Raw genomic sequence first — 27,024 nt, 5'->3', positions numbered from 1 at the left:
TTTTGTTTTTTTATTAGAAAATTACATTAAACCTGTTAAAAGAATGTTACCGTTGCTAAGTCAAACATTTAAATGAGGAAATCCTCAGACTTTAGGTTGCCCATGAAAAACTAATTTGACACCCTCCCCCACCCCGTGCATGTACATTATGATGCAGTCTTTAATGCTATGCTTTCATGCTATGAGGCAGAGGTCCTGTGGAAGGAAGTCAGTGAACAGCAGTGGACTGAACTCTGCGGATGAATCAGGGTTGTGCAGTGAATGAGGCCGTTGTCTGTAGGACCATTGCCTCCCCTGTTGCAGAAGTCAGAAGGCGGGCAGTGAATGAGGCTGAGTATTACAGGAAGAGAAAGAAGGATTAAGGCAGCTGAATGCTGCCCTGGAGTCTGCTCCCTGTCTCTGCCATGGAGTGTCTGTGCAGTGCTGGGCAAATCACCTAAACCAAAATGTTCACAGTTAGCCGCTTTCTGGGTGCCAAACTGAGATGCCTGGGGCCTTATTTGCAGAAATGTTGAGCACTCGTGACTGCAATGGAGGCTGACTGGAGCTGTGCTTCGAACATGTAATGTGCTATTAAAACGTTAAGGACTCTGGAAGACCAGGGTCTAGGGGGTCTCGAGTACCCAGAACTAATGAACATTTTTTTAGCTTAATCTCTCTGTACCTCAGCTCCCCGCCTAGAAAGTGAGGATGCTGATACCACCTGTTGTCCTGGAGTGTTGTGAAGATAAATAATCCATTAGTGTTTGTGAAGCGCTCGGATACTATGGTGAGAGCACCAGAGAGAGGCCCAGAAGGAAATTCATATTTCTGTATTTGGTACAGAATTAAGGTCTGGGACCACAAAGTGAATGTTGCAGGTAAAAAGAAATTTTGCATGGCTGCTCCTTTAGAGTGCACCATCTGCCCTGTCTGCTGGATCAGGCAAGGAGCTATAGAAAAAACAGCAGGGGGGTCGTGTAACTATAGATTGTGTCATAATGCAAACAAACAAGGGGGCTGAATTTAGGTTGCAGGGGAGCCCTAAGTCTAGCATTCCCTATGGTTTTGAATGGTTGACTTTGCAGCCTTAAAGTTCTTAGAACATAGTTTCTGTTGTTGTTCTTGATGTAATTATTTATTTTAAAGCTTTCTATAGCTGTCTTTATTATTTAAACTAAAATTAATATTTCTCTCTGAACTAAAATCACTTAAAGATAAACGCCGGTATCAAGGAGGGGAGGGATAGCTCAGTGGTTTGAGCATTGGCCTGCTAAACCGAAGCTTGTGAGTTCAATCCTTGAGGGGGCCATTTAGGGATCTGCGGCAAAAATTGGGGATTGGCCCTGCTTTGAGCAGGGGGTTGGACAAGATGACCACCTTAGGTCCCTTCCAACCCTGATATTCTATGATTCTATGAAATGCAAAGAATGGGGCATAAACAAGTCGTTCTGCTTTCTGTAAATGTCTGTCTCCTGCAGTTTGTCTCTCTGTGAGCTCACAGCAGCTTGTTGTGGGGATCTCGCCTCTGCTCTCAGCACCAACCAGACCCTGGCAGAGCTAAATATAGGGGGCCACTCACTGGGAGCTTCAGGAGTGCAGCAGCTGTGTGAGGGGCTGAAACATCCAAACTGTAAACTGCAGAAACTAGGGTAAGTAAAGTCAGTGCCTGTTAACATTGCAATGCTGTGAGTTACTCTTTATACCAGGAGCACAACGTCCTACAGGGCATGGAACCCAGCCATGGACCAGCCCCACTCTGCTCCCCAGGCAAAGAACAGAGACCCACTGATGCGTTCACTGCTTGTATTTTACTAGTTAAACAATTGAACAACCTAGTGGGCTCTGGCCTCGACCTTTGTTGAGCAGGGAAAGCAACTGGGCAGCTGCCCTAAAGGGGCAGCCAAGGATCCCCCTGACTCGGGGTAATTCTCCGGTGGTGCAAAGCTGGTATAGCCAACTCTGTCTCCTGCCCTTAGCATAGGGCATGTGCGGTATGGAGGTATGGAGTCATATATTAGGGGAGGAGAGCGGGGGCAGAGCTCAAGATGCCTCAGCAGACCCTAGGCCAGCACAGCAGCTGAGGTAACTTAGGGAAGTCCTGAGGTTCCTGGAAGTTAGACTGGAAGCTGTTTAGGCCCCAACTTTGCCTCAGGATCAGGGAGCAGAAAGGTGGGTTACAGCAAACTTCTCCTCCAAGTCTCCTCAGCAGCACCAAGTGCAGCTGAGGACAGGGCCAGGTTCTGAAGTCATTGCACGACTGTAGATATGTTTTCAGCAGCCTGTTTATACTTCTCATCCCGAGGACCACAGAGCATGCCAGTGTTTCCTCCTTGCTGCCTGACAGCGCTTGCTTTGAAAATGGCTCAGGCTCACAGAAACAAGGAGGATGATGGGATGAAACAGGAGGAATCATGGGAATTATTCAGTTTGTCTCCAAGCCCCAAGATGCCATTGTCTTCCAGTAGGAATCCCACGGTGCAGAGCATTGAAAATTTCCAGAATGCATAAAGAACAGTGGGGCGGGAGCAGTGACTCATTGGATGTCTGACCTGAATGCAGAGCACTTGTTTCAAAACAGTGCTGTCCTTGTGTGGCTGGAAATCAACAAGGCAACATTAACTTGATTGCAGGATAACAAAGGCATGTTATCAGTACGATCTGATAGCGCAACAGGTATTGCCCATCAGCTGAAGTGGATACGCAAAGCCAGCATCAAGTTGAAAGTATAGAGGTGTCCTTAATTTGAATAAAATAAAGAGAACTGCAATCTCTTCTTAGCCCTGGTAACCCTTGCAGGAGAGGAGTGGTGTTCATGGTGAAAAGAAAAGGAGGACTTGTGGCACCTTAGAGACTAACAAATTTATTTGAGCATAAGCTTTCGTGAGCTACAGCTCACTTGAAGCGTCATGAAGGGCTGATCACATTTAATGGATCAAGCAGCCTCTGAGCTGGTCCTTAGGTTTTATACCCTTTCCAGGGATTGTTGGAGGGGTCTGCCCTCTTCTCTTCCTATTTGACACTTGCCAATAGGCATCAGGTTTCTGCTGCTCCAGTTTCTTTGGTACTTCTGTCCAGTAGCTGGTGACGGTGTCTAATAAAGTTCGTGATTCCTTTCTCATCAGAGGATATTTAAGTTTCATTAATTTCAAAGATCGTTTTCTATATTGACCCATATTGTTAATGAAAATTCCCTTTGTTAAGCAGTTCTGTTAATATTCCCAAGCTACACACACGTCAGATGCTTAGCCCTGTCAATAACTTTTTCTCAGGCTGTAATATTCATATCAGTATTTCAGAGTGGTTTCATCACAGTATTTCAGAGTGCAACAACCAGTCAAAAGAAAAACAAACGACATCTTTTACAATTCCTCTGAACTGAGTAGACGTGTTTTGTATATTCTCTATTATGTCTGGTCTCAGTGGTAGCCGTGTTAGTCTGTATCACCAAAAACAACGAGGAGTCCTTGTGGCACCTTAGAGACTAACAAAGCTTCTGTGAAGCTGCAGAACTGGAATTAATTTGCAAACTGGATACCATCAGATTAGGCCTGAATAGAGACGGGGAGTGGTTGGGTCATTACAAACCTAAACGTAATTTCCCCAATACTAATTTCCCCCTATTGTTACTCACACCTTCTTGTCAACTGTCTGTAATGGGCCACTCTCTTACCACTTCAAAAGTTATTTTTCCTCCCTTGCTATCCTGCTGTTAATTGATTTATCTTGTTAGACTGACCTCACACTTGGTAAAGCAACCCCCCATCCTTTCATGTATTTATACCTGCTCCTGTATTTTTTACTTCATACATCTGATGAAGTGGGTTCTAGCCCATGAAAGCTTATGCCCAAATAAATTTGTTAGTCTCTAAGGTGCCACAAGGACTCCTCGTTGTTTTTTTTCTATTATGTCTGGCACATTTTATTTCATAGCTTTTGGGACTTACAGTGGAATAAAAGAAAAAAAAAGAAATAAAACATGTAGAGGAAGTCTGTATCTGATTCAGAAGGCAGACAAAAGTGCAGTTTGTAATTTGGGGTGAAAATTCCTTTTGGAGTCTTAGTGTTTCAGGAAGTTTGACTTATGGAACCTTCATTTCAAGTAGATCAAGCAGTGGATCTAACCAGTTTAAATTTACAGTGTCCAGTCTTATCTCTGATCTACCTCACTATGATTTGATTGTGTCCCATAGTTAATATGTCATGCTTTACATGCTCTTTCCTATAAACGTGTTTAATCTTTGGGTGGACCTCTTTAGCTACACCGAAAAAGCAATTTCATTCATCTGTAAATTTATAAAATGTTTTCTGTGTTCCTCAGTTGACTTACATTAGCTTAAAGAAATTGACAAAGGTATCTATAAACTTAGGCAAAGTGAAGGAAATTTTTGTAAACATTCCTGTTTTATCCCTGGGAGAGTTCAGAGTTTAGTTTCAACGTATCTGGCTTTCTATAGATAACCTGTCTGACACCTTGAAAATGGAATATTGGCCTTCTATTGTCCTGGTTTCTAGAAGTTAGAATTGGAATAGGCACTCTTTTGGGGTAAACTGAGGTAGCTGTCAGCAAGTTTTTCTGTGTTAGGATGGGGAAAGCATTCATCAACTCTTGGTTTGGAAATGAGATGTGATCATAGTGGTTAATAATCCTAATATATTCAAGGCATATTTAGTGCCCATGTACATCATCCATAAACCACGCCTTTCGCTCCAGCTTGTTCTAGAAGATGGGAGTATCCAGTAATAAACCAGTAGCTCATTACAGCAAATTGCTAGAATTCTCAAACCCATTAGAAGTGGACTCCCAAGGTTCACCTTTCCCTTAAATTCAGCTGGACGTTTGCATGCAGAATATACAGTAACTGACACAACAGGTGCACATGGAAAGGAATTCCCTCAGGGGCCTGTCGTGCCAATGGGAGCATTATGATTTATCTGTGCATGTCTGGGTAAAGAATCTCCTTTTAGACACCACTGACAGCAGTGAATGGTGTAAAAATAAGCATTGTTTCCTCATGGTCTATATTTGGTTCCTGCAGATTGTGGAGTTATGACATCATAGCCGATCTGAATGCGGGAGATCCAAGAGCGATGGTGCTGTGTGGTGGCCTGAGGTTTGTAAGCTGTGATCTTCGGAACTTCTTGTAAGTTACTGCTGGGTCCCTTTAATTTGTTCGTGTTAACTCAGGGTCATGAATAAGGACTTTTTTTACTTGAATCACAGTGTTTCTTTCCATGCCCCCTAACCCAAGAACTGGCTGTTATTCTTTTCCCACTGCTTTGGAGAAAGGCTGAAGTTTACTGTTTGAAAAGCTGAATAACACAGTGGTGTTCAGGGCATACAAAAGGCAGCGGTTTGTCATATTAGAATGGCACTTTATTTTATTCAGTGGGAAAGACTGAAAACAGAAGTCTGGGATTCTTTCACAATTTAATTAATGGAACCCGCCTGTACTCAGATAATTTACAACCATTACCACGATTGATCCCGGGACAAAGACTAACAGACAGACAAAAGAGAGAGAGAAAAGAAGAGTGAAAGACCCAAAGAAAAGTACGAAAGTACCATTTATAATCCGCACAAACACCCAGCCCAAATATTTTAAAGGTACAGATAGCAGTGAGGCCTGGCTTCCACCTGAAACTTAGGCTGATCTACCTAAATTGCTCAGGGGTGAGAAAAAATCACATCCCTGAGAGACATAGTTAAGCAAACCTAACTCCCAGGATAGAATTCTTCCATTGACCTAGCTACCAGGAGGTGGATTTACTACAGTGATGGAAAAACCCCTTCCACCACCGTAGCGAGTATTCACATTACAGTGGTACAGCGTGAGTGGGGGTGTGGGGGAAGCAGACCAGGCACAGACTGCACCAGCGCTTCTCCTCCCCTTCCCCAAGGGTAAGGCAGCAGGCAGGGCAGTGGCTCTGGCAGGCAGCTGGGACTGTGAGCTCTTTGGGGAAGGACTGTCTTTGTGTTTTGTGTTTGTGCAGCGCCCAGCACAATAAGCTCCTAGCCTATGACAATGGCTCCTAGGCACCATACTGACCAAGTTTCCCAGCATGTCAGGGAGACTCCCACTTACAAAGAACAGACTCCCGACTCCCAGTTTAATAATGTTATCTCCTGCAGCTACATATGCATCAGCCACACATGTGCATTAGCCTCTCTCTCTCTCTCTCTCTCAAAGACAGAATGAGAGACACTGATGCTCGTGTATGGCTGATGCACAAGATTCCGGGTAATGTAGCTGACCTCTGCTCAGCACCAGATTAACCTGTCATTGGTTCCTGGACGACCAGTGGGTCACAGCGCCTCTCAGGCTTGACCATGCCAAATTTGAGTGAGTGGTTTTGCGACTTCGTGTGTGGGGTCGCCGTGCTGCACTCGTTTGGCTAGGCTGCCCCTAAAATAAATTTGAAAATTTTGCTCAGTATGCTAGGCGCTACCGCAATAAGTCGTAATCATAAAGAACCCAAAGGTGTGCAGTGCCCTCTGCCTCAGACGGACTGTCAGCCATCATAGAAATGTAGGGCTGGCAGGGACCGTGAGAGGATAGTAAGTTCAGCCCCAGGACCAAGTAAACCTAGACCATCCCTGACAGGTGTTTTTCCAACCTGTTCTTAAAAACCTCTAATGATGGGGATTCCACAACCTCTCTTGGAAGCTTATTCTAGAGTTACGTATCCTTCTAGTTAAGAACATGAGAATGGCCATATTGGATCAGACCAAAGATCCATCCAGCCCAGTATCCTGCCTTCTGACAGTGGTCAATGCCAGGTGCCCCAGAGGGAATGAACAGGTAATCAACAAGTGATCCATCCCCTGTCACCCATTCCCAGCTTCTGGCAAAGAGAGGCTAAGGACAGCATCCCTACCCATCCTGGCTAATAGCCATTGATGCACCTGTCCTCCATGAATTTATCTAGTTCTTTTTTTAACTCTGTTATAGTCTTGGCCTTCACAACATGCTCTGGCAAGGAGTTCCACAGTTTCACTGTGCGTTGTGTGAAGAAATACTTCCTTTTGTTTGTTTTAGCTGCCTATTAACTGCCTGCTGCCTATTAATTTAATTTGGTGACCCCTAGTTCTTGTGTTATGGGAAGGAGTAAATAACAATTCCATATTCACTTTCTCCACACCAGTCGTGGTTTTATAGACCTCAATCATATCCCCGCTTAGTCATCTCTTTTCCAAGCTGAAAAGTCCCAGTCTTATTCATCTGTCCTCATATGGAAGCCATTCCATACCCCTAATAATTTTTGTTGCCCTTTTATGAACCTTTTCCAACTCCAATATATCTTTTTTGAGATGGGGTGACACATCTGCATGCAGTATTCAAGATGTGGGTGTTACATGGATTTATATAGAGGCAACATGATATTTTCTGTCTTAGAATCATAGAACTGGAAGGGACCTCGAGAGGCCATCTACTCCAGTCCCCTGCACTCAAGGCAGGACCAATTATTATCTAGACCAGGGATCTCAAACTCAAATCACCATGAGGGCCACATGAGGACTAGTACATTGGCCTGAGGGCCACATCACTGACACCTTTTCATACAAAGATACAAAAGCTCCCCCCTCTGTCCCTGGCCCCGCCCCCACTCCATCCCTTCCATGAGGCCCTGCCTCTTCCCACCCCTTCCCTGCCCCCATTCTAACCCCTTCCCCAAATCCCCACCCCGGCCCCACCTCTTCTCAGCCTCCTCCCCTGAGCGCGCCACTCCTCCCTCCCTCCCTCCTGGAAAATCCTAAGCGCCGCCAAACAACTGTTTGGCGGTGGGACGCACTGGGAGGTAGGCAGAGGAGAGGAGACACGGCGCGCTCGGCGGGGGGTGGAGATGGGGGGCAAGGGGAGCTATGGCGGGCTGTAGGAAATAACTCTGTGGGCCGTGTGTTTGAGACCCCTGATCTAGACCATCCCTGACAGGTGTGTTTCCAGCCTGATCTTAAAAATCCCCAGTGATAGAGATTCCACAGCATCTCTAAGCAATTTATTCCAGTGCTTAACCACTGTGATAGTTAGGAAGATTTTCCTAATGTCCAACCTAAACTGCCCTTGCTGCAATTTAAGCCCATTGCTTCTTGTCCTATCCTCGGAGGTTAAGAAGAACAATTTTTCTCCCTCCTCCTTGTAACAACCTTTTACATCCTTGAAAACTGTTATCATGTCCCCTCCCAGTCTTCTCTTCTCCAGACTAAAGAAACCCAGTTTTTTCAATCTTCCCTCATAGGTCATGTGTTCTAGACCTTTAATAATTTTTGTTGCTCTTCTCTGGACTTTCTCCAATTTGTCCACATGTTTCCTGAAATGTGGCACCCAGAACTGGACACAATACTCCAGTTGAAGCCTAATTAGCACAGAGTAGAGCGGAAGAACTACTTCTTGTGTCTTGTTTACAATACTCCTGCTAATACATCCCAAAATTATGCTTTCTTTTTTTGCAACAGCATTACACTGTTGATTCATATTTAGCTTGTGATCCACTGTGACCCCCAGATCTCTTTCCACAGTACTCCTTCCTAGGCAGTCATTTCCCATTTTGTATGTGTACAACTGATTGTTCCTTCCTAAGTGGAGTACTTTGCATCTGTCCTTATTGAATTTCATCCTGTTTACTTCAGACCATTTCTCCAGATCATTTTGAATTTTAATCCTATCCTCCAAAGCACTTGCAACCCCTCCCAGCTTGGTATCATCTTCAAACTTTATAAGTGTACTTACTCTCTATGCCATTATCTAAATCATTGATGAAGATATTGAACAGAACCGGATCCAGAACCGATTCCTACGGCACCCCTCTTGATATGCCCTTCCAGGATGACTGTGAACCACTGATAACTACCCTTTGGGAATGATTTTCCAACCAGTTATGCACCCAGTTTATAGTAGTTCCATCTAGGTTGTATTTCCCTAGTTTGTTTATGAGAAGGTCATGCGAGACAGTATCAAAACCCTTACTAAAGTCAAGATATACCACATCTACCGCTTCCCCCCAGCTACAAGGCTTGTTACGCTGTCAAAGAAAGCTGTCATGTTGGTTTGACACAATTTGTTTTTGATAAATCTATGCTGACTGTTATTAATCACCTTATTGTCGTCTAGGTGTTTGCAAATTGATTGCTTAATTATTTGCTCCATTAGCTTTCCGGGTACAGTAGTTAAGTTGACTGGTCTGTAATTCCTCAGGTTGTCCTTATTTCCCTTTTTATAGATGGGCACTATATTTGCTTTTTTCCATTCTTCTGGAATGTCTCCCGTCTTCCATGACTTTTCAAAGATAATTGCTAATGGCTCAGATATCGACTCTGTCAGCTCCTTGAGTATTCTAGGATGCATTTCATCAGGCCCTGGTGATGTGAAGACATCTAACTTGTCTAAATAATTTTTGACTTGTTCTTTCCCTATTTTAGCTTCTGATCCTACCTCATTTTCACTGGCATTCACTATGTTAGACATCCAATCGCCACCAACCTTCTTGGTGAAAACTGAAACAAAGAAGTCATTAAGCACCTCTGCCATTTCCACATTTTCTGTTATTGTCTTTTCCCCCTCATTGAGTAACGGGCCTACTCTGTCCTTGGTCTTTCTTTTGCTTCTAATGTATTTGTAGAATGTTTTCTTGCTTCCTTTTATGTCCCTAGCTAGTTTGAGCTCGTTTTGTGCCTTGGCTTTTCTAATTTTGTCTCTACATACTTGTGTTATTTGTTTATATTCATCCTTCGTAATTTGTTTCCACTTTTTATAGGACTCTTTTTTGAGTTTTAGATCATTGAATGTGTTCTCTTGCCATACTTCCTATCTTTCCCACACAATGGGATAGTTTGCTCTTGTGCCCTTAATAATGTCTCTTTGAAAAACTGTCAACTGTCTTCAATTGTTTTTCCCCTTAGACTTGCTTCCCATGGGATTTTACCTACCAACTCCCTGAGTTTGCTAAAGTCTGCCTTCTCAAAATCCACTCTCTTTATTGTGCTGTTCTCCCTCCTACCATTCCTTAGAATCATGAATTCTACCATTTCATGATCACTTGCACCCAAGTTGCCTTCCACTTTCAAATTCTCAACCAGTTCCTCCCTATTTGTCAAAATCAAATCTAGAACAGCCTCCCCCTACTAGCTTTCTCCACCTTCTGAAATGAAAAATGGTCTCCAATACATTCCAAGAACTTTGGATAATCTGTGTCCTGCTATGTTATTTTCCCAACAGATGTCTGGGTAGTTGAAGTCCCCCATCGCCACCAAGTCCTGAGCTTTGGATGATTTGGTTAGTTGTTTAAAAAAAGCCTCATCCACCTCTTCTTCCTGGTCTGGTGGTCTGTAGTAGACCCCTACCATGACATCACCCTTGGTTTTTACCCCTTTTATATTTACCCAGAGACTTTCAACAAGTCTGTCTCTTATTTCTATCTCAACCTCAGTCCAAGTGTATACATTTTTAATTTATAAGGCAACGCCTCCTGCCTTTTTTCCCTGCCTGTCCTTCCTGAGCAAGCTGTATCCTTCTATACCAATATTCCAGTCATGCATATTATCCCACCAAGTCTCCGTGATGCCAGCTATGTCATAGTTGTATTTATTTACTAGCATTTCGAGTTTTTCCTACTTATTCCCCATACTTCTCGCATTAGATACAGACATCTAAGATACTGATTTGATTTCCACGCCCAGTTCTGTCTTGTCTCTCCCTTATTTCTGCTATAACAGCCCTTGCTCCCCCCAGATTCTATCCCTTTCTTAATGATCCCCAAAATTCCGTTTGCTTTTTTGACTGCCGCTGCACATTGAATGGATGTTTTCAGAGAACTATCAACAGTGACTGCAAGATATCTTTCTTGAGTGGTAACAGCTAATTTATACCCCATCATTTTATATGTATAGTTGGGATTATGTTTTCCAATGTGCATTACTTTGCATTTATCAACACTGAATTTCATCTGCCATTTTGTTGCCCAGTCACCCAGTTTTGAGAGATCCTTTTGTAGCTCTTCGCAGTCTGCTTGGGACTTAACTATCTTGAGTAGTTTTTATCATCTGCAGAGTTTTCCACCTCACTGCTTACCTCTTTTTCCAGATCATTTATGAATATGTTGAATAGGACTGGTCTCAGTACAGACCCCTGGGGGACACCACTATATACCTCTCTCCATTCTGAAAACTGATAATTTATTTCTACCCTTTGTTTCCTATCTTTTAACCAGTTACCAATCCATGAGAGGACCTTCCCTCTTAACCCATGACAGTTTACTTTGCTTAAGAGCCTTTGGCGAGGGACCTTGTCAAAGGCTTTCTGAAAATCTAAGTACACTATATCCAATGGATCCCCCTGTCCACATGCTTGTTGACCCCCTCAAAGAATTCTAGTAGATTGGTGAGGCATGATTTCCCTTTACAAAAACCATGTTGACTCTTCCCTAACAAATTATGTTCATCTGTGTGTCTGACAATTTTGTTCTTTACTATAGTTTCAACCAGTTTGCCCAGTACTGAAGTCAGGCTTACTGGCCTGTAATTGCCAATATCATCTCTGGAGCCCTTTTAAAAAATTGGAGTCACATCAGCTATCCTCCAGTCATCTGGTACAGAAGCTGATTTAAATGATAGGTTACAGACTACAGTTAGTAGTTCTGCAATTTCGCATTTGAGTTCCTTCAGAACTCTTGCGTGAATACCATCTGGTCCTGGTGACTTATTACTATTTAATTTGTCAATTTGTTCCAAAACCTCCTCTAATGACATCTCAGTCTGGGACAGTGCCTCAGATTTGTCACCTAAAAAGAATGGTTCAGGTCTGGGAATCTCCCTCACATCCTCAGCAGTGAAGACCGATGCAAAGAATTCATTTAGTGTCTCTGCAATGGCCTTATCGTCCTTGAGTGCTCCTTTAGCATCTTGATTGTCCAGTGGCCCCACTGATTGTTTAGCGGGCTTCCTGCTTCTGATGTACTTAACATTTTTGCTATTACTTTTTGAACCTTTGGCTAACTGTTCTTCAGATTCTTTTTTGGCCTTCCTAATTATATTTTTACACTTCATTTGCCAGAGTTTATGCTCCTTTCTATTTTCCTCACTAGGATTTAACTTCCACTTTTTAAAGGATGCCTTTCTGCCTCTCACTGCTTCTTTTACTTTGTTGTTTAGCCACAGTGGCTCTTTTTTGCTTCTCTTATTATGTTTTTTTAATTTGGGCTACACATTTAAGTTGAGCCTTTATTATGGTGTCTTTAAAAAGTTTCCATGCAGCTTGCAGGGATTTTACTTTTGGTGCTGTACCTTTTAATTTCTGTTTCACTAACTTCCTCATTTTTGTCTAGTCCCCCTTTCTGAAATTAAATGCTACAGTGTTGGGCTACTGTGGTGTTTTCCCCACCACAGGGATGTTAAATTTAATTATATTATGGTCACTATTACCAAGCGGTCCAGCTATATTCACCTCTTGGATGAGATCCTGTGCTCCACTTAGGACTAAATCAAGAATTGCCGATCCTCTGGTGGGTTCCAGGACTAGCTGCTCCAAGAAGCAGTCATTTAAGGTGTCAAGAAACTTTAACTCTGCATCCCTTCCTGAGGTGACATGTACCCAGTCAATATGGGGATAGTTGAAATCCCCCATTATTATTGAGTTTTTTATTTTAATAGCCTCTCTAATCTCCCTGAGCATTTCACAGTCACTATCACCATCCTGGTCAGGTGTCGGTAGGATATCCCTACTGCTATATTATTATTAGAGCATGCAATTACTATCTATAGAAATTTCTATGCTACAGTTTGGTTCATTTAAGATTTTTACTTCATTTGATTCTATGCCGTCTTTCACATATAGTGCCTCTCCCTCACCAGCACAACCTGTTCTGTCCTTCCGATATATTTTGTCCCTGGTATTACTGTGTCCCATTGATTATCCTCATTCCACCAAGTTTCTCTGAGGCCTATTACATCAATATCCTCATTTAATACAAAGCACTCTCGTTCACCCATCTTATTATTTGGACTTCTAGATTGGTATATAAGCACTTTAAAAACTTGTCACTTTTTAGCTGTCTGCCATTACATGATGTAATTGAATGGGACTTTTTTTCATTTGGCTGTTTCTCATCAGATCCTACCTGTATTTTTATCATCTTTCATCCTCTCCTCCTTACTAGGACATAGACAATCTCCATTAATAGATCCTCCCCTAAGGGATGTCTCTGTCCAAACCACGTGCTCCTCTGCACCTGTCTGCTTTCCCCCAGCCCTTAGTTTAAAAACTGCTCTATGACCATTTTAATGTTAAGTGCCAGCAATCTGGTTCCATTTTGGTTTAGGTGGAGCCCATCCTTCCTGTATAGTCTCCCCCTTTCCCAAAAGTTTCCCCAGTTCCTAATAAATCTAAACCCTTCTTCCCTACACCATCATCTCATCCACGCGTTGAGACCCTGCAGCTCTGCCTGTCTAACTGGCCCTGAGCGTGGAACTGGGAGCATTTCAGAGAATGTTAACATGGAGGTCCTGGACTTCAATCGCTTACCTAGCAGCCTAAATTTGGCCTCCAGGACGTCTCTCCTATTCCTCCCTATATCATTGGTACCTACATGTACCACGACCACCGGCTCCTCCCCAGCACGACACATAAGCCTATCTAGATGCCTCGAGAGATCCGCAACCTTTGCACCAGGCAGACAAGTCACCATGCAGTTCTCCTGGTCATTGCAAACCCAGCTATCTATGTTTCTAATGATCAAATCGCCCATTACTAATGCCTGTCTCTTCCTAATAACTGGAGTTCCCTTCCCTGGAGAGGTATCGTCCATGTGAGAGGATACCACATCATCATCTGGAAGGAGGGTCCCAACAGTGGGATCATTTCCCTTTGCTCCAGTTGGGTGTTCTCCTCCCCTGAGACTTTCATCCTCCTCAACAGCACAGAGGCTGTCAGACTGGGGGTGGGACCGTTCTACTGTGTCCCGGAAAGTCTCATCTATGTACCTCTCTGTCTCCCTTAGCTCCTCCAGCTCAGCCACCCTGGTCTCCAAAGTCCGTAAACAGTCTCTGAGGGCCAGGAGCTTCTTGCACCGAATGCACACATACACCACCTGTCCATAGGGCAGGTAATCATACATGCTGCATTGGGTGCAGTAAACTGGACAGCCCCCACTCTGTTGCTGGACTTCTGCCTGTATTCTCTTTTTACTCCTGAAGCTCATTCCTTTGTTGGTGTTTTGTTTTTATCAGGGGGTGTTTTTAGCTTAAAGTTTAAAGAATGTTAAGTTTATCTAGCTTTCCCCCCACTCGCCCTGGAGAACTCTCTTGCAAAACTCCCCTGTTAGCCACTCCTGCTCACTAGCACCTCTGGTCACTTACGAGTGAGTGGGCTTTTTAAAGCCCTGGTCTTCCTGAGTCGCCCTGCCCCCTGGTTAAGGGTTGATGGGTGCTAAAGGGCTTAGGGATCAAAGCCTTGTTAAGAAGCTCTCAGCCTTGCCTAGCAGGCCACTAGGCTCAGCACAAAAACGGTCAGCCCACGGTCCCCCAAATAAACAGACCACACGTTATATTTCAGTCAAGCAGCAAGCACACCACAAACACACACACTACAGACAACAAACTTATGCCAAGGGTTACATAATCGCTCCTCCTTCACCTGCAGAACTACCTTGCAAAACGCCTCTGGTCACTTAGGAGCAGGCTTTTTAAAGTTGGAAAGTTTTTCCTAATCGCTAACCTAAATGTCCCCGGCTGCAGATTAAGCCCATTACTTCTTATCCTACCTTCAGTGAACATGGAGAAAAATTGATTGTGTCTGCACTGAGAATTAACACTTCTTTTCTTTCTTGCTTTTCCCCACAGAGTGAACTGTTTCGATCTAAGCGAAGAGAAACATCCAGAGCTGTATGCTGTCAAAAAGATAAAACCTGAGCTGTACATATGGTAGGTCAGTGATACTCAGACCTCAGTGGATCAGGAGCCAAATTAGGGATGAACATTACCCAAAAGAACCACAGGAGTTTGAATTCATTGTTTCATTTACTGTAATACTATTCATATTTAAACAGTATGATGGGAAATATTTATTCATAGATTCATAGATATTAGGTCAGAAGGGACCATTATGATCATCTAGTCTGACCTCCTGCACAACGCAGGCCACAGAATCTCACCCACCACTCCTACAAAAAAACCTCACACCTATATCTGTGCTATTGAAGTCCTCAAATCGTAGTTTAAAGACTTCAAGGTGCAGAGAATCCTCCAGCAAGTGACCCGTGCCCCATGCTACAGAGGAAGGCGAAAAACCTCCAGGGCCTTCCAATCTGCCCTGGAGGAAAATTCCTTCCCGACCCCAAATATGGCGATCAGCTAAACCCTGAGCATATGGCAAGATTCATCAGCCAGATACTACAGAAAATTCTTTCCCGGGTAACTCGGATCTTACCCCATCTAATAACCCATCACAGACCATTGGGCCTATTTACCATGAATATTTAATTACCAAAACCATGTTATCCCATCATACCATCTCCTCCATAAACTTATCGAGTTTAATCTTAAAGCAAGATAGATCTTTTGCCTCCACTGCTCCCCTCGGAAGGCTATTCCAAAACTTCACTCCTCTGATGGTTAGAAACCTTCGTCTAATTTCTAATCTAAATTTCCTAGTGGCCAGTTTATATCCATTTGTTCTTGTGTCCACATTGGTACTGAGTTTAAATAATTCCTCTCCCTCTCTGGTATTTATACCTCTGATATAGTTTACATATATATATACTCACACCAAATAAGTTAATAACTTAGTGCAAGTTGATAACTTCGTTGATTAATGATATAGTAAAAGCATCCTGATTGGTTAATGACTTAAATTGGTTAATAATTAAATCACCCAGTATTTTAATATCACGTGCTGCAAAGAGCCGCAGGAGACACATCAAAGAGCCACTTGCAGCTTGCGAGCCACAGTCTGAGTATCACTGTGGTAGGTTGATGAGTGGGAGCCATTGCACCAAGGTGGCTCTGGCTTGACTCCCCTGCCACTCGCTAGGACAGCAGCCAGGGAGGGGGACCCCATGCCCCACGCCCAGTGACTCCAGCAGCTTATTTCAGCATCTGGGGTAGGGGACTAGGTAGAGATTGTCAAAGCCAGCCCTCCTGCCTGAGCGTGAGACTCAGGAGTAGGAGCTGGATTTGTTCCACGCTTGGTCTGACCTTTGGGGGAAAGGTAGCGGGAAGGGGGCCAGGACCTAGGGGAGGGGGAGATGTGGGATCATGAGATGGAGGAGTCTGGGAACCTCCCTTTTCAGTCTTTGTGAGTTCAGCAGGGAAACTCAGGAACCATCTTTGGATCCAGAGGGGAATTGTCATTCTGTTCCGATAGCTCAGACACTGTTTGGGTCTCTACAAATGGTTTGTAGTTTTACACGATTCCACAGCTATTAAGTCAGTATTATCTGTATCTATCTGCAACACTTGTTTATCCTGGATGTACATTTCTGTGTCAGCTTTGCAGGAGTCCAATAAAGATCATGAATCAAGAAATATTGTTCCACTTTAAAGTTTGTGTTTCTTGCCATTGTGTGTGCTAATGCACAAGAATTCTCCCGTTCTCTAGAACTAGGGAAGTTCTCAGAGGTGTTAGCCAGACATTTTTTCATGGTTTCTGTTTCTTATCCGTGACAGCTGTGTGGGAAAAAATGACAGTGTTTTTTTAAACTTCTTTGGGTGCTCCTGGCTTTTTCAGAAAGTTCTAAACTAGTTCACACACTGTGACTATGCAGATGAAGATCCATTACCCTCTGAGTGGGCACTTGCACAGTGTTCTCCTACAATACAGTCTTACACAGTTTTTTGGAAATTCTTGAAAATGATGCAGAGGGGTGAGATGCTTTAGGGACAGACCCAGGACTATTGGAGAAGTTTTTGGTCATAAAGCATGAGTTCTTCCCCCCCCCCCCCCCCACCCCAGGCATGTGGAGGTGGATTTTGATAGGCCATGTCTGCCACCAGGTACTTGGAGGGACTAGTAATAAGAATACAGAGAAGGTGTCACACACACCATTTCCAAATGCTTCTCATTACTCTTGCACTCGTGAAGTGCATTAGATATGATTTTTAAAAAGTTTCAGCTCTCTGAGGAAACACGCTTTTGTTCCCTTCCATACCAAGGGCAACTTAGCTCAGGAGCCATACATTGGATTTTTTCAGTATGTGAGTTTATAGCAATTGGAGTAGGCCCTGCAGCAGTTTATCCTGCTAACCCTGGGTTGGTTTGCATGATAATGATTCCTCTCTTACAGGACTAGGATGGAGCCAATAGGTTGCTGTGACACAGGGGCCAAATTCTGCCCTTAGTTACATCCGTGCAACTCCACTGACTCATCGAAGTTACACGTGGACAAGACCCATGATCTTCCTGCCAGTGCAGGATTGTTCCTGGAGAAGCCAAAGGGGCTGCACAGGGAGTAACTCAAGGTGGAATTTGACCCTAACACTCTGGGTGATTCTCCCCTGCACGGCCCCGTGTACAGACAGCCGCATCTGAGCAAAGCTGGTGTGAAGAGCGAACTAAACCTTACTGGGGAATTTCCCCCACTCTGTAGGCCCAATACTGCTGCCATTGGAGTCAACTGCACAACTCCCATTGAGTTCTGTGGAGCCGAAATGGGCTTTATGGGCCTGATCCAAAGCCTCCATGAAACAGCTACCTCTAGAGAAACCTTCACACCATATCCACTATATCCCCCAACCAAGGGGTTGCTCTGCCTGGTTCCCCCCGAAAACCCCAGCACCCACATCCCCACTATTCCAGAGCTCCTAGCTCCCTGCTGCACCCCCACTGGGGTGGGAGGTGGACTTTGCCAGTGAGACCCCCAGAATCCTCAACCCCCTACCCGAGGTGACTGCCAGGGGACTCCCAACCCCCAAAACCTCTGTGTGCCTCTGACCCTTCAGTCCACTCCTCTGCCATCCCCATGTGGCTCTGACTCACGGCTCTCATGTGGCCTCTGCTGCCCCCTCTGCACCCCGCCCCACATGTCTGCACAGCCCGTGCTGGGGGAGGTGTGGAGCAGCATTGCCCCAGGGCGAGGGCAAGGAGCACAGCACCTGCTACCCTCCTTCAAGGTGCGTTACACCCCCCCTGTGTGCACCAGTTCCTCTCTGTGGGCTGGTGCCTCAGCCCCACCTCTCCTGCTTCCTGCCCCTGTGGGGTGACATGGAGGGAGCAACCTCTGCACTGCCCTGAGCACAGGGACTGCAATTGTGCCTGGCCCTTACACAGGCTGTGCAAGTTGGAGGGGAAGCTCCTTGTGCCCCTCCCCGTCTGTGCACCTGTGTGACAGCATCTGAGTTAGTCTACAGTAGGGCCGTCTGTGGGGAACGTCAGAGGGATCCTACTGTGCCAGGCAGATGGAATTCAGTATTGACAAGCCCAAAGTAATGCACATAGGAGGGAATAATTGGAACCACTCATACGTGTTACTGGGCTCTCAAAACGGGCAATTACTTCCAGAGAAAATATTTTAAGGGAGAAAAAAATTATTTATTTGAAAATGTTAATGAAAATGTTCAGTTTTTGTTTACCTGAAGAAGGTGTGGGGGGGGGAGGGGGAGATAAGAGATGGGGGGAAGCCCCCAAATATTCACCCTGATTTGAATTGAAATAGATTTTTGATTTAAGAGAAAAACTGGACTATTTTGAATGATACAAAAATGAGAAACGTTTTGTGTTGTTCAATGATCCGTTTTTTCCATTGAGAGGCTTTGGTGAGAAGATTTCAACAGCTCAGGGAAAAGCCCTCAATGACATTTGGAACAGCTCAGTCTTAATTTCAACTCACCCCAACCCCATCCCACACAGAGCCCTTGTGAAGCCCCCTGAAGGAATCGTGGACATGAAGGGACCTCAAGCGGTTGTCTAGTCCCTCCCCCACACGGGGCCAGGATTAGGGATGGGAAGGCCTGCGGCACATTTGCGAATAGCTGTTTGTCTTTCTGTTGGATTTTTTCCTCTGAGCCCTGGAAGGGGTTAGCTCCAGTGGATCCAGCTGGAGGCGTGAGTTTCCATCCCTGGGCCTGTACTGCTGACTGCCCTGGGCCAGCCAACGAGGAGCTGGGTGAGTACATGACCCCTTTACACCCCAAAGGGGACGCAGTGGAGGGGCTGGGCCCTTGACAGGTTTCGTTTTCTGGGTTCTCGTGCTGTCCCACTGCTACCAGCTTTCCAGTTTCGCTCTGAGCAGAGCTTAGAGCCCTGTCCGTCCAGCTTGGGTTACAGGTTTGAGGTTTAGAAAGAAACTTCTCCTGTGGGCAAGGTACTCAAAAACTGTCCCCTGCGTAGTTTCTTGCTTCTTCCTCTGGAGCACCTGGCACTGGCCGCTCTCAGCGAGAGGTCACTGGACCGCTATAGCAATTTCTGTGTTTCCTCTTGCATTTGTTTGTGTGTTGTCTGTTCATTCGGCGATGGGATGACGAGTGACAGGTAGTGACAATCTTCAGAGTAGCAGCCGTGTTAGTCTGTATTCGCAAAAAGAAAAGGAGGACTTGTGGCACCTTGGAGACTAACCAATTTATTTGAGCATGAGCTTTCGTGAGCTACAGCTCACTTCATCGGATGCATTCTGTGGAAAATACAGTGGGGAGATTTATATACACACAGAACATGAAAAAGTGGGTGTTACCATACACACTGTAAGGAGAGCGATCACTTAAGATGAGCTATTACCAGCAGGAGAGCGGGCGGGGGGGGGAGAAAACCTTTTGTAGTGATAATCAAGGTGGACCATTTCCAGCAGTTAACAGGAATGTCTGAGGAACAGTGGGGGGGGGGAGGGAAATAAATATGGGGAAATAGTTTTACTTTGTGTAATGACACATCCACCCCCAGGTCTGTAATCGAGTGACCAGAGAGATTGAAGTGTTCTCCAACTGGTTTTTGAATGTTATAATTCTTGACATCTGATTTGTGTCCAGTTATTCTTTTATGTAGAGACTGTCCAGTTTGAGCAATGTACATGGCAGAGGGGCATTGCTGGCACATGCTATAATTCTTGACATGCCATCATTCATAAACCAGTCGGAGAACACTTCAATCTCTCTGGCCAACCACAAGTCACACAAGCAATTCCCTTGGAAACTGCAGTTTCCCAGTATCACCGCCAGTGACACTCGTTATGGGGATGAATGGTTATGAAAACCAATACCCCAGTAAAAGAAAAAAGATTCTCTCAAGGACCCCAAAGGACCAAGCCCCAGATCCACATCAAAATACAAATCAGATCTTTCCCACAAAGCATGCTGTTGCCAATCCTTTAGAATCTAAAATCTAAAGGTTTATTCACAAAGGGGAAAAGATATAGATGAGAGCTAGAATTGGTTAAGTGAAATCAATTACATACAGTGATGGCAAAGTTCTTGGTTCAGGCTTGTAGCAGTGATAGAATAAACTGCAGGTTCAACTCAAGTCTCTGGAGTACATCCACAGCTGGGATAGGTCATTCAGTCCTTTGTTCAGAGCTTCAGTTTGTAGCAAAGTCCCTCCAGAGGTATGAAGCAGGATTGAAGACAAGATGGAGGTGAGGCATCAGCCTTTTATAGTCTCTTGCCATGTGGTCTTTGCTTTCTTTGTCCCAAGGACACTCTGTCCAGCACGTGGCATAGAAAAACCTTAGAGTTTTGTCCATAGTCAGGTCCCTCCATACCTTGCTGAGTCACAAGGTATATCTGCCTTCTCTCAATGGGTGGATTGTATCGCTGATGGTCCTTAATGGACCATCAAGCAGGCTAGGCAGAGTTGACACCAACTAGTCTGGGGTGTTCCCCGGAAGCATAGCACAAGTTTGAAATACAGACAGTATAGAGCCAATATTCATAACTTCAGCTACAAAAATGATACACATGTACAGATAGCATAATTATAAACAGCCAATCATAACCTCTCCGTAGACCCCTTACACAACAACCTTGATACAATATTGGCTGCAGATATACAACAGTGATCGCAACAGTGATCTATACAGTTACAGACTATGTCAATAACGTCACAGGAGGTGACACGGCATCCGTGAGACTGATACTGGAATACGGCCTCCAGCTTTGTGTCCTCATTTGAAAAAGATGTTGTGAAATTGGAGCTGGGGCAGCAAAGAGCCACCAAATGTTCTGAGGGCTGGAGAAAAATGCCTTCTAGTGAGCTATTGAAAGAGCTCAACCTGTTTATCTTATCAAAAGAAGATTGAAAGGTGACTTCATTGAAGTGTTGAAGTGCCTTAATGGAGAGACAATATTGGGTATTAACAGGCTCTTTAATCTAGCAGAGAAAGGCATAACAAGACCCAATGGCTGGAAGGTGAAAAGAGACAAATTCATATTACAAATAAGGCACAAATATTTAACAGCGAGGATGATTCACCACAGGAACAAGCTACCAAGGAAAGTGGTGGATTCTCCATCTCTTGATGTCATTTAATGAAGACCAGATGCCTTTCTGGAATGTGTTTGCTCCAAAAGTAGCTATTGTGTCATACAGGAGGCCTGTGGTATGCAGGGGGTCAGATTAGATGCTCTAATGGTCTCTTCTGGCCATGAAGTCTACTAATTTCTGAAAAACTGAGTGTAGCACTGGGAGCAGCGTCTGATGTTTTACTGTCTTGCCGGCTTGCTTCCTAGAATGAACACTCATTGAGTGGAGTGATCCACAGGGAGTAGCTCAAACCTCCAAAGTGCCTGGCCAGCGGCAGGACATTAGCACAACGAGGGAGGGGTGTGGCAGTGACATCACAAAGGCCTTTTGCAGGACCTCAGATTATTGGTCAAAGGTGGTGGGGAGCTCACAGAGAGATGCTGACATCAGCCAGGCAGGACAGGGGTGAGGGGCCAGGGAAACCTCAGAGACCCCTGTGTCTTTGCTTCAGCAAGTCTCCCTCTCGAGGTCTCTCTCTGAGGACTGAGAGAGTTATAGGGTTCACGTACGTGAGCGCGAGGAGGAACCTCTTTCGAGTTTTCTCCTTTCCTTTTACTGATTTGACTAGAAAGCACACATCCCTGTTTAGAAGGTAAGAGCCTCCTCGAGGTCTGAAACCTGTTCAGTCTGCTCCATCTGGTGACAGTTGAATTCTAGGCTTGGCAAACAAGAGCTTAAAGAGGCAAAATTTTATTCCGCTCTAGAATTTTGTCCCTTAGAATCACTGGGGACATTTGGGTTTGTTCTTTTTGTTTCACCTTTTCCTCCATCCCTCCCTCCTTTCTCTTCTTCTCTTGCTTCTTTTGCCCTTTTTCCTGTTCCCCTCTCAACACCAGGAGAGGTGTGTGTGTGTGTGTGTGTGTGTGTGTGTGTGTGTGATGGGGGAGTGCTCTGCAGCTCCCACTTACTTTCAGACCAAGTAAATAAGTCATAACCAGTCATATGTTTGATGAATTTTGCTGCTTCTCTGCATTAATTGTCTCTGAGCAGTTCATGATTCTCTCTAACATTCCAGTTCTCCTAAAATACTTGCTGAATAATTACTGTGCACTGTTGTTGGTCTGGTGTTCATTTGAGAGCACTTTATTCAGGTCATTCAATGTATGAAATTCAAGATCCGATGGTTAGTTTGAAAATCAGGGCTCTTGGGTCCTATTCCCAACTCTGCCATTGACTGGTTGTGTGACCTAAGACAACTCAGTTCTCCTTTCTCAGCCTTAGCTTCTCCCTCTTTCAAGTAGGGATAATAATGATCTGCTCCTACCTACCTCACAGTGGGTGGAGGATGGGGATCCATTGGAGAGTCTCACTAGGAGTAGTGCATAATATGAGGAGTCCTATCACGTTTACTCAAATCAGATTATGACATAACAGAATACCTCAAATATTCTCGTTTATTTCTATTTTTTTTATTTTGAAATTGTTAAGAGCAGCAACTACTTAGCTCAGACTGAAGGATCTTATCTAATTTTTGAGATCTAAGTGTCTCCTCTTTGTGTGCAACAAGACAATTGAACACACTGTGACAAACAGGAGATGCTTTTGTTTCGAAACAAAATATTTTTGCAAAGAACTTTCATCCCACTTGTTATGATTTCAAGAAACAAACTGGTTTAGTCTGAATGGGATTTTCTGACAGAAACAGTTTCAATGAAATTTCCCCACCATCTCGATTCCTGGGCTCTATCCCTGCCTCTGGGGGGTTTGTTGTCCGTTAGAACAGGAGTCAGGACTGGTGGCTTCTCTTTCTGGCTCTGCTACCGCCTTGCTGTGTAGGCCCTTGGGTAGGTCACTTCCCTTCTCGTACCTCAGGCTCCTCCCCATCTGTCCAATAGGGACAATTCTTGAACTCTGGGCAGTTGTGAGCCTGAGTGAGATAAGGGGCATTAAAGCCCTCTGTGAAGGAGAAAGGATAGTTTCATGGTGTTTAGCACCAAGGAATTCTAAAGTTTGCTAAAATGTCTAGTCTGCGGAAACAAGAAATGGTCGGGGCCAAATTTTTTAACCATTGCCTTTTTTAAAGCCCATTCAGGGATGTGAGTCCCTGTCTTTTGGGTACCTGGGGTTCTTTGCCAGCAGGAGAGAAGGGGTTCCTGCCTCCATTTTTGTGGCCTTTACAGTCCAGGTGCTGTGCCCCAGTTCTCGTCTGAGATCCCTGAAAGAGAACATCTTCCCATCCATTAACAAGACAGGACCTATCTTAAAAAGGGGAATAAAGAGAACCCTGCGACTTGCAGACTAGCTAGCCTCACTTCCATAGCTGGAAAGATACTGGAATACATTATTAAACCATCAGTTTGTCAGCACCTACAGGATAATTTGGTTCTTAGGACTAGTGAGCATGGATTTGTCAAGAACAAATCATTCCAAACCAAACCTATTTCCTTCTTTGGCAGGGTTACGGGCCTAGTGGATGTGGGTAAACAGTAGATGTGATCTATCTTGGTGTTACTAAGGCTTTTGACATAGCACAAGCAAACTAGGGAAATGTGGTCTAGATGCAATTAGTGTAATGTGGGTGCAGAGCTGGTTGAAAGCCCATACTCCAAGAGCCCTTCTCCATGTTTGGCTGTCCAACGGAGAGGGGATCAGTACGGGGTCCGGTACTATTCAATATTTTCATTAATGATTTGGAAAATGGAGTGGAGAGTATGCTTCTAAAATTTGCAAATGACACCAAGCACTTTGGAGCACAGGATTAGAATGCAAAACGCCCTTAACAAATTGGAGACTTGGTCTTCCTGAGCCAGACTCCATGGCTGGACCCCTCTCTATAGACTGGGCTGAAGTGAAACCCCAGAGCCGAACACCCCTCCCCCTGGGCAGTGCGCGCCGACCTTTAATGGTCAGATGCTGCTTAGCACTGTCAGAGCAGCTTTTGCTGGGGGATTCTCCCAGCACTTTCCAATCGTTGGAAAGTATTAAATCTCCATTTGACTGCTGGGGACAGAGCCATAGAGGGGGGAGCAACTTGCCCAAAGTCTCACAGGAAAAGGAAAACAACCAGCAACGGAACTAATAGGAAACCCAGCAACGGAACTCAGGAGTCCTGACTCCCAATCCCCTGGTCCAGTCACTCCAGCGGAGCACACTCCCTCTCAAAGGCAGGGGGAGTGGACATGAGGGCCTGGTCGTAATTGCCAGCTGTGGGAGAGAGTGTGAAGCAGTAGTTAGAGAAGTGGCCTGGAAATAAGGACTGCTGGGTCCCATCCATAGCTCTGACACTTGGTGTGACCCTGAGCCTGTAGCTTCCCTTCCCCAGGCCTGTTTCTCATCAGTAGAGTTGGGGTCGCAGTCCCAACAGCCCAGGGGGGTTGGGAGGCTCCAGGAAGGTGTGTAAAGTGCTGGGATGTCAGGATCCTGGAGGCGCTGTCACCTCCGCACTACGGCAGTGTTCTGCACCCCATGCTGCTGGCCGAGTTTCTCCGTCCATTGGCAATAAGACAGACTCTTGTTTTCACAGCCAGTCGATCGCCCAGTGTCATCACCGTGGCTGGGCAGGGTAACTCGTCAGGTCACCACCACCCTCTCCAGCCTGCCTTGGGCTTGGAGAGTGAGGAGAAGGGCGAGGGATGAGACTGAACATCCTCCATCCATCACTCCATCACCTACAGCAAGGGAGTGGCATTAGGGTTCCTCTGTGGCATTCCCTGTCTGTCTGGGGAGAGGCAGAAAGAGGGGGAGAGAATCTCTCCAAAGGAGATTGGATTTGCAAACAGTCCCCAGGATCCCCTTGCTCTCAGACCAGCGAGGGGCTTCTCCAGAGCCATCTCCAGCATGTTTGGAAAGGTCCCAGCAATGGGGCTCCCAGGCTGTTCCGCAGGCTGAGAGTCTCTGAGCTGGGCCAGACCCTGTGAGCTGCTGAGCATGGAAATCAATGGGAAACGAGGGGGCCCTGGCCTTGCTATGCCTAGGGACTTTGAAGTGGGGAATGGTTTCCCAGGAGAAGTCCAGACTCCTGGGTTCTGTTCCTTATCTAGCTTGGGGGGAAGAGATGGGGGCAGTGTGGCCTGGGATGGCAGGAGGGAGCTACTTGTCCAAAGTGACGGATGGTCTTTGAGACTGACCCCAGTGCTCAAAAAGGAGGAGACTCGCCGGTTATTGCCACACCAGGATGATGAGGGGGAACGTTGGGAGCAGATCATGCAATGAACTCCTGCCACTGTGTGTAGCTTGCACTCCCTGCACCCCTGCAGGGGGAGGAGGAGCTGCTCTGACTGGGGCAGGGATGGGGAGGGACCAAAAAGGCTGGTTAGTGAGAGGCTGCCTTGACCCCAGACTCACTCCTGCTCCCCGCTCGGTTCCAGGATGGCCAGGCTCCTGCGGATGTTCTGGAGGAAGGCTCTGCAGGTGGCCCCAGAGCCTGAGGGAAGCAGCTGCCATCTTCCCCGGGAGCAGAGCGACCCCTCCGTCCCCGCTGGCAGGGAAGGAGCTCCCGGCCGGGCCAGGAAGTGGAAGTGCCCAGCCTTCTGGCAGAGGAAGCTCACTCCCGGCACAGGCGCCGAGGTGGGAGAGGCACCGGCCAGGCCAAAATGGAGCTGGGCCAGAATGCAGCTGGGCAGGCAGGACCCAGCCCAGGAGCGGAACCAGGCAGGGTGGCTCTGGGGCTTGTTGTGTGGGCAGCAGCGGCCCCAGGAGCCCAGCCCTGATTTCCAGCAGGAGGCATCGCCCTGCCCAGTCTCTGAGGACCTTCCAGCCTCCCCAGAGCAGGAGGTGGAGGATCCCTGTCCCAGCACCAGCAGCTCGGCCCGCTCCCCATGGGACAGCAGCAGTGCCTGGGACTGGAGCAGCAGCGAGGCCGATGGACGCTTCTGCTTTGTTCCCGGTGAAGAGCCAGGCTGGGCTCAGGGAGGGGTGAGTAGGGGGCTGTGAACACCCTGGGACCAAGCCCTTGACCAGTGCTATGGGGGGGCAGGTCCCCAGCCCAGGTGTCTGGCCTGAGCCACGTGAACCCCACTGATACTAGATGCTGCCACTTCAGTCCTTGGTGCTCCATTGGGCGAGGGGGGGGGGAGGCACCGCCCAGGGAGTCCAGGACAGTGTGTGTGGGGGGTCTCTTTGCTATGGGCTCCTGAAAAAGTTGGGGGCTGAAGGCATCACTGAGAGGGGGGAGGGTGGGGCCCGATCTGCCCTAGGTCCCAGAGGTGGGAAGGGGGCACATTGCCCCACCATGCCCCTGTCCTTCCCCTGAGTGGCAGCAGGAGTCACCCTGTCCCTTCTCTCCCTGGTGCAGGGACCGCCAGGGACTCAGAGGACAAGGAGGAGGAGGAATGGGTGGACATGCTCACAGAGGAGGCTGCTCTCAAAAACATCTGAGAGCAGCTCCAGGGCCGAGAAAAGGTACAAACATTCCCCAGCTGTGCTGGAACCGAGATTGCCCTGTTCCTTCCCAGCATCCGAACCTCCTGCAGAGAGTCTTGGCCCTCATGAGCCACCACCCCTAATGGGGACCTTTCTCCTCCATTATCTAGGACCCCCAAGATGGGGGTGTTTGTCACACACCAGCCGGGATCTCCTTCCCCCACAGGCACTGTCCCAGTTCCTGACCCTGCTGGTGTAGGAGTCGTGGGGGATTTGGACAATGGGCGGGTCCCCACTATCCCCCCATTCA

General features: G+C 46.1%; 1 protein-coding gene across 2 annotated transcripts in view; it reads left to right on the top strand.

The window, feature by feature from the left end:
* The window catches only part of LOC141988760 (NACHT, LRR and PYD domains-containing protein 3-like), a 63,495-nt gene extending 48,284 nt beyond the window's left edge, over positions 1 to 15,211 (top strand). For both annotated transcript variants that reach the window (XM_074954694.1, XM_074954693.1), the window contains 3 exons: positions 1,461 to 1,631; positions 5,019 to 5,123; positions 14,810 to 15,211. In XM_074954694.1, coding sequence (XP_074810795.1) covers positions 1,461 to 1,631; positions 5,019 to 5,123; positions 14,810 to 14,894 — 361 coding nt within the window. In that variant the 3' untranslated portion in view covers positions 14,895 to 15,211. The remainder of the gene's footprint in view (positions 1 to 1,460; positions 1,632 to 5,018; positions 5,124 to 14,809) is intronic.
* The last annotated feature ends 11,813 nt before the right edge of the window (positions 15,212 to 27,024 follow it).

Source organism: Natator depressus, chromosome 6 (assembly GCF_965152275.1).
Source record: "Natator depressus isolate rNatDep1 chromosome 6, rNatDep2.hap1, whole genome shotgun sequence".
NCBI lineage: Eukaryota > Metazoa > Chordata > Testudines > Cheloniidae > Natator > Natator depressus.
This window is presented reverse-complemented; position numbering and strand designations above follow the sequence as displayed.